Source organism: Ylistrum balloti, unplaced genomic scaffold, assembly GCF_031769215.1.
Source record: "Ylistrum balloti isolate Yb309-2 unplaced genomic scaffold, AGI_CSIRO_Ybal_v1 Utg369730, whole genome shotgun sequence".
NCBI lineage: Eukaryota > Metazoa > Mollusca > Bivalvia > Pectinida > Pectinidae > Ylistrum > Ylistrum balloti.
This window is the reverse complement of record NW_026781945.1, coordinates 2,646,739-2,667,663: the sequence shown is the minus strand read 5'-3', so window position 1 is coordinate 2,667,663 and position 20,925 is coordinate 2,646,739. Positions and strand designations below refer to the sequence as shown.

Sequence of the window (20,925 nt, the reverse complement as noted above, 5' to 3'; positions counted from 1 at the left end):
TTCCTGTGTGTCAACTGTCCTTGTCATCTGGCAGAACTAGACATCTGGTAAGTAAAGTGTTGACTTTCATCTTTTACATTATCTTCTATATGTACCCTTTGATCTGAAGAAAATAAATAAATATGTAGTTTTGTTAAAACATTTAAATGCATTGAATTGTATCATTTCATTCATGAAGGTTGTGTGTATAGAATTTCATGGTCGACTTTGTGATAACTGTTGGCTTGTCACCACGTTGGGGAGATTAGAACCACCTTGTCATCGGATAGGCAGCTAGCCACTTCCTGAATAATATTTACATTTTATATGTTATATATACATGTATACAATGCTAAATTTCAGCTCATTTGCTGTAAGAATACTGATTTGGTGTCTAAGAATATCTCATGCACCATATTTCAGCAATTAAGAAGGGACCGGTTCACTGATTCTAATGTACACGGGATGTCCATTGTTGTGTCTGTATTGGTGTTACATAGTTAAGTAGGCTCCAGTCAACACGCTGTTGTGGTAGGCAGTGCTAATTATGATTCAAGATATCTTTTTTTATCAAACTTGTAGTCTGATGGCTAATATAGAGAAGCTGCATGAGAACTATAGTGAGAACATGTAAATAATACTGTAATTACCATACACATTTCTGTTACTTGCCAAATTTCTGTGATTCCCATAGAGGAGATTGTGCACATTTAAACTTGCAAGCTTATAGACCACCTTTTGACAGACTCATAATCTATACAAGACAATTCAAGTTGTTCTTCCTGATAGCATATATGAGTATTTTACGTTATCAATCGTTCATTGGATTTTCCTATTAAATATTTATTACTTATTTACAAAAATTGGGGCCAAAATCAGTCCTTGTGCGGGATATTTATTTATTTATTTATGGCAATAAAATAAAGAAAAGAAAATATGGGTACTTTTATATTTACGTGTATTTACAAATTCAGATCATAAACAGATATTTCACCGAAAATGTTAAGAATGTTTTTTTTTATTCACTGATGTTTTACTATGTATTGGGACAGTTTAGGTTTTTCTGACAGTATATTCTCATCATGATGTACATTTTATATGTTTAAATCTGCCACCAGAATCAAGTATAACATTTAGTCCAATGTTCCTCTTCTTAGTTATACCAGGCATCAAAATATCTAACAAAGAAACTGATCATAAATGAAAACGTTTTGATATAAACAATAAACAGATACACAGTTTTCATGTTACAGATCCTGGGAGCTGGTGGTTACTGTAGTTGTTTATTTTCACTTTCAATTTGTGCATAAGACAGATTTCTAGTAATTCATATAATGGTATTTGTAAGCAAGGCTCAATACATAAACATATGGTTGCTTGGTTGATTGGTTGGTTACAGGTTTTCCGTCTCCATGCTTCAATTTCTATCAGCATTAGCTGTTGTCTCAATGTTGAACGTCAGTGTACACCATGCAGAGTATTTTCACAATTGATAGCAGTCTGCTTTATCCTTGAATGTATACTTAAGTTTTTGTTAAATTTCAGGAGCAAGATTTGTTGATTAGATTGCATTAAGTTCTGTACATTCCTTGTATAAATGCAGCAGGCATTACATACATATTTATTGGTTGCCAGATACTTTTACATGTTTGAAAAAAAACAGGGAACTGCATTGTGTATTATACTTTTCTAAGCGAAATTAAATCTCTCTTGTTTCTCTATACACTGAACTCTAATCTAGAGTTGACGTTTGTTGATTTAGTTACTGGAATTTAAATAATTAACCCTTTGTCAAAATGGGAACTGTTACTTGTTATAACTGTAGTTGTCACCCTCAATAATCATTTGAGCTGTTGACTTCTCAGGGCTAACAGTAAATTTTGTTGTGGCAGACCGTCACTGGAAATTTTATGTCGGACATTGGTTTTCTTCAAAGTCAGGATACAAACATGAGATTTGAGGCTGACCCACATGGTTATTGATTTTTCAGGTAAACAACATTTCTTCCAGGACCTGAAAAGGAATATCTGAATTATAGATTGTACAGCCTTGTGTTGTGTGTTCATGGATCTCTGAATAGTGTCTGTAGTTTTTGTAGGAGAGAATTCATATTGTTGATGGAATGTCAGCACAAGTTACAATCCTCAAGATTGTTTCACTTCATTTTTACAAAAAAACAGGGTTATTGTAAAGGCTAGGTAGATGATTGATTCTGTCTGAGTAAAAGTAATAATTCATGTTATGATGTATGTAGAGCTATAATAATTAATCAATGTATTTGTAAGAAATTGTCATACATTTAATATTTTTCAAGATTTTTATTCCTGAACTTTTATTTAAGCTGTATTTGATAGAATAATGTATTGGGTATTAGATTGGTCTGTCCACTTGTATGTCTTGTATAACATCTTGGTAAATAAGCTGAAAAAAATCACATGTTGTATCACATATGATGCTGTCATCAAACTTTCTCTTGCTTAATCATTTCTTCTTTTTACTTTGTTTTTGTTGGCTCATTTTTGAAATCACTATCAAATAGGATTAGTGGAGTTCTTGCCGTGTCCGTTAACAAAAAGAGTCCTGCCATTCACACTTCATAATTTGAAATGGATAATGTTGGATGAATTTGTGTTGAATTGCTGATCAACGATAAAATCATCAAGTGGGGAATTTAAAAAAAAAAATTTACAACAAACATTGAAATATATATTTTTTTGATTTTGATAAGCATTATTTTTACCTTATTTAGTGCATGAAAATTTAGTATCCATGAGGTTAAACTTTCTTACCTCCCTTTCTGTGTGTCTCATCCCATCCATGTACATATTCTACAAATTGATTCTCTCTCCTAATGTTTGAGAGAAACATATTGATTAGAAAATCCACACTTAAGTTTGTAGATAGTGGCACATTTTGATGAGATAAGACAACATATGTAATCCACAGCTGTAGGATGTGAAGGACTTTTATTACCACTTATATAGTGGTTTATAAATCAGACAAGGAATTTACAATGTGGCTTTATTGATTGGTAATAACTTGTTCAAAATTTAAATGTGAAAGAAATCTTTGCCAATTGGAGGTAAATAGTTATCATAAAGGGTTTTTGATTTATTTTTATTGATGTGAAAGTGTACCATTTAGTGGCTGTTAATTCTTGAACACTGTCTACGGGTACAGGTACATGCTTTTAAGAATATAAATTTCTCTTTTTCCTGAAATGTGGACAAGAGGGAGTATAGTTGTTCACGGGTAATGTTTATTATATGGCATTATGCTAAGCTTCAGCTTTCTTGTATGTTCTGAGCTTGGCATGTATTTTAGGCCTCAGTGGCTGTGTTGAAAGTGTCTGTATGAGGTGTTTCATTCAGATATGGATAAACGTAAGCGTTACATGGTTTTTAGTAGTGTTGCTCTAACTGTAATAAACACATATTACAGATTCCAAATTGGACCTACATTTTACACATCATATGGTTCAGATTTGACAGCCTCGTCTAAAAGGAAATCAAATCTAGTCTATGCACTACACAGTGACTGCAGTATCAAAGCAGGTCATAATTAAAGAGATGATTTTTTAAGGAATTTGTATCATCAAAATTATAATTTGTTTAACTTTATGACATTCAGTTCAGATATCCAAAAAATGCCTTGGTATACTGCTATTGATATCAGCATCCAGGTAAAATATCTTTTCTGTGAACTTGTTAAATCCATAAAAGGTTTTGACTTGACAGTGAATTTAAGTTGGAGTTTTGCTTAGTTGTTCAACAAAATGGTTTATATCAACACCCGTGTATTGATATATGGCACAACAAATGTGTCTGTAACTGAAGTGATGTTAAAATTCTGCTGATGTGATTCACATATGTCTGTATGAATGTGGATCTGCTTCTCGTCCTTTTGTGGTTGTGATTTCTTAACCTGTTGGTGAGAATATTTCTCGTTCGTTGGTTTGACCAATTTGATATTAAGGCTGTTCCTTTATAATATTAGGATGAACATATTGATCATGTATTGCACTCTGAGTCTCAATTAAGGCTTTAGAAGTTTGTATTCTGTCAAACATGTTACCTTTAAAGTACCAAGGAACCATTTTGTCTGTATAAACGTACACTACCCTAGTATGTGATGTACTGTTTTTGTATTACAAGGTTTATGGTATTACAAAAGCGCTATCAGTCATAATCAGTAAATATGCCAGGAAAAAAATTCACTTGAACAACCACCAATTGATGGGAAATACTCATAATGGCATCTTTTTGTAATTTTCTTTTGTTTTTGGCAAATTGGATTGAGTTTTCAATTTGGATTATGGACATTGTCTCTTACATAGAAGTATACCATGATATACTATACTTGAGTAAAGTCATCAAACAAGCAGTTCAAAATAATATAATTGTATAAATGTGTACCTAGCCAGTACGTTTTTCATATTCTTGATGGTAACGTCTTGTATGGTTTGATTAAGTCATTTATGGGACAGTGTAGAAGGAACACTAGTACTTAAACATGGAAATAGGTCCTTTAATTATACAAACAATTATCATAGTGACAATCTGATTATTTTAATGAGTGAATTCATTCACACTGGTATAGTATGATGTAATCACAGACTCAGGGTAAATATCATTTGTCATGCAATTTAACAATACCGTTGACTACCTGTGGAATTTTGCCAAACATATAGAGGATATTTAATGCTTTACCTGTTCATTTACATATATTTCAGGAGTATGACAGGATATCTATATATTTCTCTGGTGCAATTGGTCAAAACAACATTAGTGATATTGTCACTGGAAAAGTTCTATCATCACTGCAGTGATGGTTCAAGTTTTTATTAGTTGATCATTTCCTCTATTTCACAAGCAAAAATGTAATGTAATACGATATTTCTTCATTTACTAAGATTTTGAATTCACTTTTAACATTAATTTTCAAAGATATTGATGATTCTTATTAAGATGCTTTTAAAATACAATTGTACCAGTATATCTATGGAGTTCTAGATTAATTAATGAGTACAGTACATGTTTTTATTCTTTCATGATGATAAGTAAATATTTTCACAACAAAATATATTTTGAGCAATCATCAAAGTATTGTAACGAAAAGTAAGAGATTTAATTTCTAGTAACAAATGTAACAAAAATTCTGAAATAATTTGACAATATCAGAATCATTATATGTGACTGTCACAGACTAGCTACTCTATATATCATTAAATGTGACTATTACAGACTAGCTACTCTTTATATCATTAAATGTGACTATCACAGACTAGCTATTCTTTATATAATTAAATGTGACTATCACAGACTAGCTACTCTAGATATCATTAAATGTGACTATTACAGACTAGCTACTCTTTATATCATTAAATGTGACTATCACAGACTAGCTATTCTTTATATCATTAAATGTGATTATTACAGACTAGCTACTCTTTATATCATTAAATGTGACTATCACAGACTAGCTATTCTTTATATCATTAAATGTGACTATCACAGACTAGCTACTCTTTATATCATTAAATGTGACTATCACAGACTAGCTATTCTTTATATCATTAAATGTGACTATCACAGACTAGCTATTCTTTATATCATTAAATGTGACTATCACAGACTAGCTACTCTATATATCATTAAATGTGACTATCACAGACTAGCTATTCTTTATATCATTAAATGTGACTATCACAGACTAGCTACTCTTTATATCATTAAATGTGACTATCACAGACTAGCTATTCTTTATATCATTAAATGTGACTATCTTTTCTATCATAGATGTAAGAAATATAGGAACTAATCTGGGATTTAAGGGAAATACATGTCCATTGTAATGTGTCTTAATTTTAATGGGAGGTTGATGCTCAGGTCTAAAGAGGACAATATTTCCTCTGAAAAAAACCAACTTCATCATTAAGCTAACTTTATTTCTAAAAGAGGGCCAACTCTAAATTAGTGTGTGCCATCTATCTGTGGAATGGCCCCTTTTACCACCCTGTAAGGATGGTAAAGTCCTAACCTTCTTCATTAGCAACATTTATCAAAATATTATATGTATAGCCTTAAGAAATTGAGCAAACAAATCAATGATGTAGCTACTGTCCTGACATGTATATCTCCAGCCTTTGTAACACTGCAACACTCTGTGTTAATTTGCTTAACCTGATATTTTTATTTAATATGTAAAGATAAAATGTTCATCCGTATTAAAGCTGAATTAATTGTATGTATAGCCCCAGGTAATAGCTGGAATGCAATACTGTTGGTGTTCAGTTACTTGTATTCAGGTGATGTACCATTAAAACTTTAATGATTGGTCTTCTTCCTCACTGAATAAGTTGGGTGTCAAACAGCTATTTATCTACCTTGATATACTTCTGACAAACTAGAGATGACTTAAGGTATATGTGTCATAACAGTCCTATCGCTGGAGTAATCTGTGCCTGTGGCACTCATATGTTATGATAACTAATTATACAAAACACCTTCAGAAACTGAAAATGGTCACCTTAACATCACATACAAAATTAACTGCTGCTAACCAATTCCCACAGTTAGTCACATTGTCATTAAAATCGCATTAATATACTCCAGTGGTACTCAATCACCTTTGTCCCAATTTTATCATTGAATTTGAATTTAAATTATAATGGCATAGAATTACAAACTTCTCACAGAAGACTACAAGCCATTAATTATAATATTGATTGAATTTGATTAGAGGTATTAAATGAGGTCCAATCACCCTGTAGTGTGAGAAGGCACACATTATAGTATTACACAAGTAATGAAGAGATCTAGAACAATAGAAGTATGTAGCCAGAGCATTTAAAGACCCTGATAGTTGGCAGGTAGGAACGGGAGGTTTGTTTGTAGGCTATCTCCCGTTACTAGCCTGAGCTGAGCTGAGGATAGGTTGAGGGGGCTTGACAATTCCTGATCAATGGTCGCTGTAGTAGTACCACCCCACAGTGATCCACCTGTCCTACAATGAGAGTCGATTGTGTCTTTACCGGCAGGCACTTGTGTTTGATCTACAATTTTCTGTTCATTATTCACATGTAAATGGAAACATTAGTCCAGAGGTAAGTGTGGTGGTTGTTCTTATGAAGGTAGGTAACCTACTAATGTCATTTGTCTCGTGTATATCTATCTACCTGTCAGCCCAGGTTTGGCTTACTTTTGGCTTAAAAAACATGTAAGCTGAATGGGAATTTGCCAAGAATTTTAGGCTTTTGATCAAAGTCATGTTTTGGAGTTAGAAAATTATATAGGGCATTTGTTAAGACAGAATCTTACACATAATTGAGTTAATTCTTGTTGGAGTGATGAAAACAATCACAAAGAAAAATGTACATGGTTTTCCTTTAGTTTTCAGTTTCTAGTTTTCTGAGGAATGATAATGGTTTTATTAACTGGATCAACAGTCCAACAGTTAGGGAAGTAAGGTATTAAGAATTTTACCTGTGATAATATAAGGTAGATTTTAACTCTGAGGTCACTTAAGAATATTACTGGTGAATATTTTAAACCATGGCTGACCATTAGTTTCTGTGTCATATATACAGGTGTAAGAGAAGTTAACAGCTATTTCTCCTGTATTGATTTAACACCTGACTCTTAATCAAATACACATAAAATCTATATAAGCCTTGTAACTTTACAAACATATCATAAGTAGACATATGACCAGTAAACAGTAGCAAACACCTGTGTTATTTCTACCTGTAAGGCCTTCATTGCCAATATATTCACAAGCCTTTTATTTAGACATTCATGTGGGAATCAATTATGGAAAAATACTATTGTCACCAAGAATGTTTACAAGAGAGAATATTGATTTAGATTGCCTTAAAACAACACATGTGTAAGTAAGTTGTTCAAAGTCAATGAGGACTCAGTTTTGTCAACTTACACCAAAAAACAAAAATAGTGTTACTGGGTATGTTTATAATAATCCTTACTGATAGGGCACTTGTTAACTGTATACATAAATCTCTACAGAATTTAAAGGCACTACTATTGTAAAGAATGTCAGTAGTAATGAATTTCGTTTTTTTATGATATTCTAAATGAAATTTTTTTCTAACAAATTTTGTTGCTGCAGAATCACAATTGTTTGAATTTGAAGTATGATCATATTTCAAAACAAAATAAAACAGAAACTTTACCTCCCAGAGGTAGGACTTAAGACCTCTCCACTGACTACACTGTATAGTAACATGTCCCTGTCTTGGAAATGTAATTATCTTGTAAGGGAAGTAACTCTGTGCCAGAAAGTCCTTTATGTTGCTTACCTTGATGATTCGGGGAGATCACTTAAAAGTTCAAAACCAACTTGGACAAATGGAAATTTCTGTTATCAATGTAAATATTCAGTGGTTACCTTGACCTTGGTAGCATTCAGTTAGCTAATACAATAGTGTGAAAATTTCTCCAGATCTATAACTTTACACTGAACAATGATGGTATAGTTATTCCAATAGTGGGGAAAATGTTATATATTGTAACTCAATAGTATTCAGTAAACTTTATTTATATGTTGAATAAGTTCATATAAAATATTTTTGTAAAAGATCTAAATATGGTACCAGAAATTGAAAAAGAAAACCCAATACTTATACTGACATGGACACTTCAGAACTTGCTGAACGTACACAAAAGACGTTTTATGATAATGAGGTTTAACCTTGTTGATATATAAACTTAGCTACAGTGTGGAAGTCTTTAAAACTGAATTTGTTGATGAAAGAGATCAGGTTTTATATTAAAGAAATGTCCTTCAATAATAATAAATTATAAATCTCTGCACTGTCTGCTTACATTTTGTTTTTTTAAAGAAGTCACAAAGATCCCGGATCACTTGATTATAAAGGAAAGTTCATCAGCAGTCTGGACATTATAAATGATGCAAAAGTGTATAGATACAGGAGTATTGTAGTGTAGTGATACAGGAGTGTTGTAGTGTAGTGATACAGGAGTATTGTAGTGTAGTGATACAGGAGTATTGTAGTGTAGTGATACAGGAGTATTGTAGTGTATTGTAGTGTATTGTAGTGTATTGATACAGGAGTATTGTAGTCTATTGATACAGGAGTATTGTAGTGTATAGATACAGGAGTGTTGTAGTGTATTGTAGTCTATTGATACAGGAGTATTGTAGTCTATTGATACAGGAGTATTGTAGTGTATAGATACAGGAGTATTGTAGTGTAGTGATACAGGAGTGTTGTAGTGTATTGATACAGGAGTATTGTAGTCTATTGATACAGGAGTATTGTAGTGTAGTGATACAGGAGTATTGTAGTGTAGTGATACAGGAGTATTGTAGTGTAGTGATACAGGAGTATTGTAGTGTATTGATACAGGAGTATTGTAGTGTAGTGATACAGGAATATTGTAGTGTAGTGATACAGGAGTGTTGTAGTGTATTGATACAGGAGTGTTGTAGTGTATTGATACAGGAGTGTTGTAGTGTATTGATACAGGAGTATTGTAGTGTAGTGATACAGGAATATTGTAGTGTATTGATACAGGAGTGTTGTAGTGTATTATAGTGTAGTGATACAGGAATATTGTAGTGTAGTGATACAGGAGTGTTGTAGTGTATTGATACAGGAGTGTTGTAGTGTAGTGATACAGGAGTGTTGTAGTGTAGTGATACAGGAGTATTGTAGTGTATTGATACAGAAGTATTATAGTGTAGTGATACAGGAGTGTTGTAGTGTATTGATACAGAAGTATTATAGTGTAGTGATACAGGAGTGTTGTAGTGTATTGATACAGGAGTATTGTAGTGTAAAGATACAGGAGTGTTGTAGTGTATTGATACAGGAGTATTGTAGTGTAGTGATACAGAAGTATTATAGTGTAGTGATACAGGAGTGTTGTAGTGTATTGATACAGGAGTATTGTAGTGTATTGATACAGAAGTATTATAGTGTAGTGATACAGGAGTATTGTAGTGTAGTGATACAGGAGTATTGTAGTGTATTGATACAGGAGTGTTGTAGTGTATTGTAGTCTATTGATACAGGAGTATTGTAGTGTAGTGATACAGGAGTGTTGTAGTGTATTGATACAGGAGTGTTGTAGTGTATTGTAGTCTATTGATACAGGAGTATTGTAGTGTAGTGATACAGGAGTATTGTAGTGTAGTGATACAGGAGTATTGTAGTGTAGTGATACAGGAGTATTGTAGTGTATTGTAGTCTATTGATACAGGAGTATTGTAGTGTAGTGATACAGGAGTGTTGTAGTGTATTGATACAGGAGTGTTGTAGTGTATTGTAGTCTATTGATACAGGAGTATTGTAGTGTAGTGATACAGGAGTATTGTAGTGTAGTGATACAGGAGTATTGTAGTGTAGTGATACAGGAGTATTGTAGTGTATTGATACAGGAGTATTGTAGTGTATTGATACAGGAGTGTTGTAGTGTATTGTAGTCTATTGATACAGGAGTATTGTAGTGTAGTGATACAGGAGTGTTGTAGTGTATTGTAGTCTATTGATACAGGAGTATTGTAGTGTAGTGATACAGGAGTGTTGTAGTGTATTGATACAGGAGTGTTGTAGTGTATTGTAGTCTATTGATACAGGAGTATTGTAGTGTAGTGATACAGGAGTATTGTAGTGTAGTGATACAGGAGTATTGTAGTGTATTGATACAGGAGTGTTGTAGTGTATAGATACAGGAGTGTTGTAGTGTATTGATACAGGAGTATTGTAGTGTAGTGATACAGGAGTATTGTAGTGTAGTGATACAGGAGTGTTGTAGTGTAGTGATACAGGAGTGTTGTAGTGTATTGATACAGGAGTGTTGTAGTGTATTGATACAGGAGTGTTGTAGTGTAGTGATACAGGAGTATTGTAGTGTAGTGATACAGGAGTGTTGTAGTGTATAGATACAGGAGTGTTGTAGTGTATTGATACAGGAGTGTTGTAGTGTATTGTAGTGTAGTGATACAGGAGTATTGTAGTGTAGTGATACAGGAGTATTGTAGTGTATTGATACAGGAGTGTTGTAGTGTATAGATACAGGAGTGTTGTAGTGTATTGATACAGGAGTGTTGTAGTGTATAGATACAGGAGTGTTGTAGTGTAGTGATACAGGAGTATTGTAGTGTAGTGATACAGGAGTATTGTAGTGTAGTGATACAGGAGTGTTGTAGTGTAGTGATACAGGAGTATTGTAGTGTAGTGATACAGGAGTATTGTAGTGTATAGATACAGGAGTATTATAGTGTAGTGATACAGGAGTATTGTAGTGTAGTGATACAGGAGTATTGTAGTGTAGTGATACAGGAGTGTTGTAGTGTAGTGATACAGGAGTATTGTAGTGTAGTGATACAGGAGTATTGTAGTGTATAGATACAGGAGTGTTGTAGTGTATTGATACAAGAGTGCTATAGTGTTCCTGCTTGTTAATAAACCAGATATATGTTGGCTGTATTATGACAACAGGTGCTCAAAGAAATTAGTTCACCATACAATAATGTCAAAGTGCCTTCCTTAGATCTCTGCCTGTATAAAACCTGAAGTGATTTCCAGGGTCAGGGAATTCTCTCTATTGGTATGAGCCCTCGGACTGATTATATTGGTGTAAAGTCATCTATTCTGACAATTTTATCGAGTAATGAAAACTTCAGGTAATTGATATAGGAATACAAACTTTATACATTTCAATAAAACTGGAAATCAGTGTGGAAGGTTTAGGTTTGATGGATTGGGGATTAAGTTTATACACAACACCATACCTATAAGACATGATATATCAACACATGGTTTTACCTGTACCCAATGTACCTATCTGAGGTAGACAAGGGGATCAGCAGGTTTATGGGTTGGTAATCTTTTTCATATCTAAATTGGATTTTTATCGCTACAGTGTAGTTATTATAATGATAATTCTAAAGAAAACCATTTTTGCATTAAGGTTGTCACTGTATATTATATACAGTAGTTGTTTGTCACTGAAATGTTATGTTTGATTTTTATCATAAATCACATGATAAGGGATGTTAATGAGTTTTATGAATATGAAATAGTAAATAATGAAATGGAAATATTAATTAGGAATAAAAAAGATAAAATCACAGGATTTAGTCTTATAGACACATTGTATTGAGCTAATGTAGACATGTAGAAGTAATTTTATCCTGCTACTGGCACTGCCATACATGTATTGAGCTAATGTAGACATGTAGAAGTAATTTTATCCTGCTACTGGCACTGCCATGGTAGGAATACATCTGCCACCAATATTGTTGCTGTATTTGGCAATGACAGAAAACAGCTGTACAGAATCACCCACTGAACTTACATCATATATAACAATAGAAATAACTTGAAATAAGCTATTTTATATGTTGTGACGACCAAGTTTATCTTAGAAAATTCATAAAACCACTGCCATATCTGTTGAAGTGTGGAATTATATTTCTGCTTAGAACAATTATTTCGGCGTACATGTACGTCATGCAAAATTCAGTGTAACATCAATGTCATGTAAACAATGATTGGACAACAAGATGGTTGAAGTTTTGGTAGACTGGTTTTCAATCAGAGTTGCTGGATAAATAGATTACATGGTCAGTGTCTTAAAATATAAGCTGTATTTTGACACATATTTAAAGACTGGACATGTGTTATATACAATGTATTATTTAGATTAGGACAAACTACCAGGAAGGTAATACAATTTGTCACATATCAGTTAATTCACCCATGAAATATTTTTGCGTGTATATCCTATCTGGATAGGTATTGTTTGGCTCTGCCAGTCAAAAATTGATTGTGATGTCATAATATGGACAATGATGTCATGAATTGAAAATGGTGCATTTTAACTTAAAACCTATCAAATGTAGCTTTACTGAGTTATAACACAAGTATCTACCGCAACAAGCTCAGAATATGTTGGCTATAGGTTTATTAATCTCATCTATCGGTTTTGCTGAAACTCTGTGGGCTTCATCAGAGTTACGTGATAAATTTTTTTTTTCATTTTATATGACATTTCATAAAACTTATTGCAAAATTAAGAATTTTGATCATTAAGGCTAACAAAAATATCTTAGACTCATTTCATGAAATCTCATAAGATCATTAAAATCTACACACTGTATATTGGGAAACATTTTTGTAAGCTATCTATTTCACTCTTTTACCAACAGGGCAAAATTAAAAGTCAAGTTGTAGTTTGATGTTAAAGCCGAAACACATGTTTTATATGCATTTTATGTAGTTTCTAAGACTGGGCGAAAATGAATTGGTTTACGTTGGGTCGAAAAACTTGGGTCAATGTTATGCCATATCCATGGTCAATTACTTAAACTGTTTATATAAAGATAGCAAAGAGTTTAGTCAGAAATAAATGGAGCTGAATGAGTCTATTTTCATCCAGTGGTCTATGTACAAACACTTAACTCATGAAAGGTAAGACCCACGACTGTACAACCTGCCTAGAATGAGGAACACTTGTAGCTCCTCTGAATTCTAGAAAGACTATAGAGTAGTTACTTATCACTAGCAAAAGGTTATTTATAGTTGTGCATTAATTATGGTAGAGTATTTTACATGTGGGCAACAATGTGTATACAAATATCATGATTGACTAGCCCCAGTCTTTATTGATTTGTTTATTTATTACAGACTCCCGGGTAACTTCCAGACAAGCAGCCCCCGTTACCTGGGTGACGATGACCCTCAAATCCAGGCTTACTTGATTCATCAAGCAACAAGCCCTGAACCTGTGGAGGACATTTTTGATGAAGACGAAGTAATACGCTTGTATATTCCAGAGTTAGAGAATTACGGGGGTGAAGAGACAGAGAGGAGTGACCCACAGCTCCAAAGCAGTGACATTCCTGTTTATGAAGATCAAAGATCTGTCAGTGAGTTTACACATCAAGGAAACGTTAAAACTGACTATCGTGTGAAATCAGCTCCTCCTAGTAGGAAACAAGTTTCTAGTGAAAAGAATTCGCCAGCTTCAACTCCCAAAGAATCAGGTCGGACTTACATAACAGCTCAAAATTATTTGCAAAATTTGTTTCCAAAATCGCAGCGATACATACATAAATCTGTGTATGAAGTTACCTCCCCTAATAAGAGTGACCCAACTGACAACGTCCGTGGCAGGTGTACCAATGTCACTGCCGTCCTAAATAAACCAATAGCCTGTCCTTCAGAAACTGGATTTAAAAAGCAAACACGACCATTTCGCTCTTGTTATAGTGCAAACACTATTCGTAAAATAGGAAAACAAAAGGAAAATAAAAAGATGAATTGTATTGGAGGAGAAATGTTTTCAACATCCAATCACATGACATCAGGCAATATGATGACCAGTCACATGACAACTTCATCATCAGGTCATATGAATCGTGTTCAGGAGAAAGAGGAACTTCAGCGTTTGAACGATAGGTTCAGTGCTTATGTACAGCGTGTACGACAGTTGCGAGAGCAGAGTGGACAAATTGACTCTTCATCATTTCTGAAGACCACAAAACAACTAGAGGATGAAGTGGCAAATCTAAAGAATTTATATGAACATGAACTTCACAATGTCAGGTAAGCATTCATATTGGTAGCTAGAATTGGGTATATTCAAACATTATCATTTATGTGTTTCATATTGCAAGTAAAGATATATATTATTGTGAAATGGTATTGTAGTTTATGTATGGTTCCAAGGATTTCAGATAGCCATTAGTGGAATGCCTTATACCTCTCCATTATCATTTATAGCCTATATTGCTGTGAGCACTGTAATTTATAGACAAGGATTTCAGACTGCCTACATGTACCTCTCCAATGTCCATTTTAATCATTCATCATTGTTAGACCTCCGACCAATAGAGACATCTGTTTATGTTGTTGCTTTTCTATCAAACAGTATCACCATACAGATGTTCACTCTGTCAGTATCATACAGGTGTTCACTCTGACAGTATCACCATACAGATACGGTATTCACTCTGACAGTATCACCATACAGAAACGGTATTCACTCTGACAGTATCACCATACAGATACGGTATTCACTCTGACAGTATCACCATACAGGTGTTCACTCTGACAGCATCACCATACAGGTGTTCACTCTGACAGCATCACCATACAGGTGTTCACTCTGACAGCATCACCATACAGGTGTTCACTCTGACAGCATCACCATACAGGTGTTCCCTATGATAGTATCATCATACAGGATTCAATATACAGGTGTGACAACTTACTCATCAGTTATTTACACCACTTGGACTTGACTACATTTTACAACAATATACCAGTATGTATTGAATCAAACTTAATGGTTACCAGCATATTGACTTTCATAAAAAGTTTCTGACAATTCATTCTCACCAAATGTTAAGTGATAGATCATATTTAGAACCAGTAATCATGAATGACCAGTGACGTAACTCTAGACCTAAGCTTGCCCTTTAGGGAAAGACCAGTGACTTACCACTAAATCAAAACCCTGCTAATCAGGGTAGGACTAGTGACAACTCTAGACCAAACCCTGCCTGTAGGATGACCTTACAATGTATCCAGATTGTATGTTGTACCTCATTGAGCTTACTGTTGCTCTCATCTGGCGAAAGGCCGAAAGGCCTTAAAGTGGATGATAAACTCATTAAACAATAAATAATCAATATTACTATGTTTGGTCTGACACTTGATAAGAGCAGTCTAGCCAAGACGAAGCCATATTCAAGTCATGAATAATAAAATTTAATGATGAAAAGACTTATCAGTATTGTACTATGTAGATTATTGTTGCTAGTTACAACAGTATGTACAGTCCTTATTACCATACCGGAATAAGCACACATCAAACTAATGGGTTATTCATGAGTATTAAAACATTAAGCCCCTGATTTTGATACATCAATAGATATTTAAATTCTATACAACATTCTACAGGTTTGTTTATTCAATATCAGCTATACGACATTATACTGGTTTGTTTATTCAATATCAGCAGAATTTACATTAGTTACAGCTTATGTAATGTATGTGTTCTCACAAGAGAATTTACGACGAGTAGGATATGTTTGACTGAATTCTAAAGTAACAAGTCTGTAGCAAGCTATATGTCTAACAGATATATATAAGGCAACACCTGTCACCTTCATACTTATCTTGATCTGATTACATCAATTCATGTGAATTGTTTCTACAAAGGTTTCCTATAGAATTCTGTTATAAAATCAGGACATTATATCAATATGAAGTCATGGTTGAGTTTACTGTGGTACTGACAATACTAACCTTAGTGTACTGTGGTACAGACAATACTAACCTTAGTGTACTGTGGTACTGACAATACTAACCTTAGTGTACTGTGGTACTGACAATACTAACCTTAGTGTACTGTGGTACTGACAATACTAACCTTAGTGTACTGTGATACAGACAATACTTACCATAGTGTACTGTGATACAGACAATACCAACCTTAGTGTACTGTGGTACTGACAATACTAACCTTAGTGTACTGTGGTACTGACAATACTAACCTTAGTGTACTGTGGTACTGACAATACTAACCTTAGTGTACTGTGGTACTGACAATACTAACCTTAGTGTACTGTGGTACAGACAATACTAACCTTAGTGTACTGTGGTACAGACAATACTAACCTTAGTGTACTGTGATACAGACAATACTAACCTTAGTGTACTGTGGTACAGACAATACTAACCTTAGTGTACTGTGGTACAGACAATACTAACCTTAGTGTACTGTGGTACTGACAATACTAACCTTAGTGTACTGTGATACAGACAATACTTACCATACTGTACTGTGAATACTAACCTCAGTGTACTGTGGTACTGACAATACTAACCTCAGTGTACTGTGGTACTGACAATACTAACCTTAGTGTACTGTGGTACAGACAATACTAACCTTAGTGTACTGTGGTACTGACAATACTAACCTTAGTGTACTGTGGTACAGACAATACTAACCTTAGTGTACTGTGGTACAGACAATACTAACCTCAGTGTACTGTGGTACTTACAATACTAACCTCAGTGTACTGTGGTACTGACAATACTAACCTTAATGTACTGTGGTACAGACAATACTTACCATAGTGTACTGTGATACAGACAATACTAACCTTAGTGTACTGTGGTGCAGACAATACTAACCTTAGTGTACTGTGGTACTGACAATACTAACCTTAGTGTACTGTGGTACTGACAATACTAACCTTAGTGTACTGTGGTACAGACAATACTAACCTTAGTGTACTGTGATACAGACAATACTAACCTTAGTGTACTGTGGTACAGACAATACTAACCTTAGTGTACTGTGGTACAGACAATACTAACCTTAGTGTACTGTGGTACAGACAATACTAACCTTAGTGTACTGTGATACAGACAATACTAACCTTAGTGTACTGTGATACAGACAATACTAACCTTAGTGTACTGTGGTACAGACAATACTAATCTTAGTATTCTGTGGTACTGACAATACTAACCTCAGTGTACTGTGGTACTGACAATACTAACCTTAGTGTACTGTGGTACTGACAATACTAACCTCAGTGTACTGTGGTACTTACAATACTAACCTCAGTGTACTGTGGTACTTACAATACTAACCTCAGTGTACTGTAGCACTGACTATACAAGACTTAGTGTACTGTAGTATCAGGTTAGCACAATGCATTTTCACATGGGTAAATTAATTGTTTTGGTTTTATTTGCCACTGGAAGAGATTTGAAAATTACTCTGATGTCTGAATAAAAAGTATTGAAATCAGAAATCATTTTTTTTTTGCATATACAGGTGTCAGCTTGATGAGGTGACAAAAGAGAAGAACTCGTATCATCTACAGTTTAACAAGAGTAACCAAACTGCAGCTGACCTTCAGGACAGGTAAAGATCAAATTTTGTTTTAATTAGTGTCAGGAATAACAGCAGAAGTTTATGGTATATGATGAGGCTTGATTATAGGGATTAACATTATCAAAGTAAAGTCAACTGTCTAAACTTAAAGCTGTTAATCTCTATCATTATGGCAACCTAATAAAACTGGACTCTTGAATTCTGACTGCGTGGCATGCTCAACACAAGACATGATAGAAAGTAAGTCCTTAACTAGTACAGCTATTTCAGATACCAGTATATGTTTATATGTCAATTTTTGTATCTATGTATTCAGCATGTATTCAGGGTCTCTCATGTATTTCTAAATAATGTTATGGCATATTTTGGTGACTGCAATCTTTACTTGGGCTGCTGACAAGTATTTGGTCCGTCTTCACAATACAAGTATCAAGAACACCAAATCAAGTTCATAAGTTCAAAAGTTCAGGTTTATATAAACAAAGTTCAACAGTTCATCAGTTCAAAGTTCAACAACTATATAATTTAACCTTGGGTACTCAAGGAGTGTCAACGGTCAAAGTTCATTAATTGCTTGTATAAATTATTTGACCCTGGAAACAGCAGACAAATGGGTAACAAGCAGTCTAAAAATATTGTTATGGTTGTGTGCTTCGCAAATGCCAAATGGCTAAGACATGTTATAAACATGACTGACAACACCACATGTCTTCCTTAAATAACTTATCTATTTAATTATTGAAGTAAATATTAATATTTATTGTAAAATGTGATGTATAAACATAATTGCACCCATGGAATGGAAGTGAGTGACATATGCAAGCCCTCCTATGAGAGGACAACTTATTGTTCGGGGGATAAACCCAGGACTCTTCAACCCTGGCAGCCTCAAAAAACAAAATTGATATCTATATATGAATATAAATTTATACATATAATTGCTGAAGGAATAAATTTTGCTGTTATTTTTCTTAAACAAAAATAAAGAAATAAAACTGGACCCAAGAGTCATGATATCTCAGTGTTGGAAAATGGTCCTACGGCAGACTGTTCAATGTGAAACAGTTATTCCATTTTTCCGTAGGTCCAAACTCTATTGTTTGTTGTAAGATGACACTATTTCAGTCATGTGACAGGATTATCTTTGATTGTGTCCTACAAGATCGTTTTAGTAGTACATGTACTTGTATTAGGTGATTTGACTTTGTACCGTTATTGAGAGTATTGTGTTCTCACCTAGACTTTCAGTGGAAGTGGACAAGAACAGAAAGATAACAGACGACATCAATGTGTGTCAGAGGAAGATAATGGCTTTACAGACAGAGCTGGAGGATGCCAAGATGTCCTCCAGTCAGCCTTATGAGGATATGAATCGCCTCCAAAGGGATATAGACAGTCTTGTGCGAGAAAATGAAAACTTCAAGCGAAGGTAGGATGCTGCCTATGTAAACATGTCTTTTCTCTTGTATAATGTTAATATTTGTCTCATACATTGATTCGTCCTCTGGTGTGTCGTAATGTAGCCTCTAAAGATGTCCTGAATTGTATCAGAATGTAGTCCTTGACCTGTGGATGTCTTAAGATGTGGTAGAATTTAGTCCTTGACTGGTGGATGTCCTCAGGTGGATGTCCTCAGATGTGTCAGAATTTAGTCCTTGACTGGTGGATGTCTTCAGATGTGTCAGAATTTAGTCCTTGGCCTGTGGATATCCTCAGGTGTGTCAGAATTTAGTCCTTGGCCTGACGATATCTTCAGATGTGTCAGAATTTAGTCCTTGACTGGTGGATGTCTCAGGTGTGTCAGAATTTAGTCCTTGACTGGTTGATGTCTTTAGATGTGTCAGAATTTAGTCCTTGACCTGTGGATGTCCTCATGTGTGTCAGAATTTATTCCTTGGGCTGTGGATGTCTTCAGATGTGTCAGAATTTAGTCATTGACCTGTGGATGTCTTAAGATGTGTCAGAATTTAGTCATTGACCTGTGGATGTCTTAAGATGTGTCGGAATTTAGTCATTGACCTGTGGATGTCTTTAGTCCTTGGCCTGTGGATATCTTCTGATGTGTCAGAATTTAGTCCTCAGTCAGAATTTATTCCTGTCAGAATTTAGTCCTTGACCTGTGGATGTCCTCAGGTGTGTCAGAATTTAGTCCTTGGCCTGTGGATATCTTCAGACATGTTAGAAGTCAGTCCTTGGCCTGTGGATGTCCTCAGGTGTGTCAGAATTTATTCCTTGGGCTGTGGATGTCCTCAGGTGGGTCAGAATTTAGTCCTTGACCTGTGGATGTCCTCAGGTGTGTCAGAATTTAGTCCTTGGCCTGTCGATATCTTCAGATGTGTCAGAATTTAGTCCTTGACTGGTGGATGTCTCAGGTGTGTCAGAATTTAGTCCTTGACTGGTTGATGTCTTTAGATGTGTCAGAATTTAGTCCTTGACCTGTGGATGTCCTCATGTGTGTCAGAATTTATTCCTTGGGCTGTGGATGTCTTCAGATGTGTCAGAATTTAGTCATTGACCTGTGGATGTCTTAAGATGTGTCGGAATTTAGTCATTGACCTGTGGATGTCTTCAGAAGTGTCAGAATTTAGTCATTGACCTGTGGATGTCTTCAGATGTGTCAGAATTTAGTCCTTGACCTGTGGATGTCCTCAGGTGTGTCAGAATTTAGTCCTTTTGCTGTGGATGTCTTCAGAAGTGTCAGAATTTAGTCATTGACCTGTGGATGTCTTCAGATGTGTCAGAATTTAGTCCTTGACCTGTGGATGTCTTAAGATGTGTCAGCCTTTAGTCATTGACCTGTGGATGTCTTCAAAAGTGTCAGAATTTAGTCATTGACCTGTGGATGTCTTGTGTCAGGTGTGTGTGTCAGAATTTAGTCCTTGACCTGTGTGTCATGTCCTTGGCATGGTGTGTCAGAATTTAGTCCTTGACTGGTGGATGTCTCAGGTGTGTCAGAATTTAGTCCTTGGCCTGTGGATATCTTCTGATGTGTCAGAATTTAGTCCTTGACCTGTGGATGTCCTCAGGTGTGTCAGAATTT

General features: G+C 34.7%; 1 protein-coding gene across 1 annotated transcript in view; it reads left to right on the top strand.

Moving 5' to 3' along the window:
• The first annotated feature begins 7,064 nt into the window (after positions 1 to 7,064).
• The window catches only part of LOC132565720 (uncharacterized), a 47,045-nt gene continuing 33,184 nt past the window's right edge, over positions 7,065 to 20,925 (top strand). Inside the window, exons 1-4 of the mRNA XM_060230423.1 lie at positions 7,065 to 7,084; positions 13,655 to 14,575; positions 17,826 to 17,915; positions 19,126 to 19,314. Of these exons, the coding sequence (XP_060086406.1) occupies positions 7,065 to 7,084; positions 13,655 to 14,575; positions 17,826 to 17,915; positions 19,126 to 19,314 (1,220 nt within the window). The remainder of the gene's footprint in view (positions 7,085 to 13,654; positions 14,576 to 17,825; positions 17,916 to 19,125; positions 19,315 to 20,925) is intronic.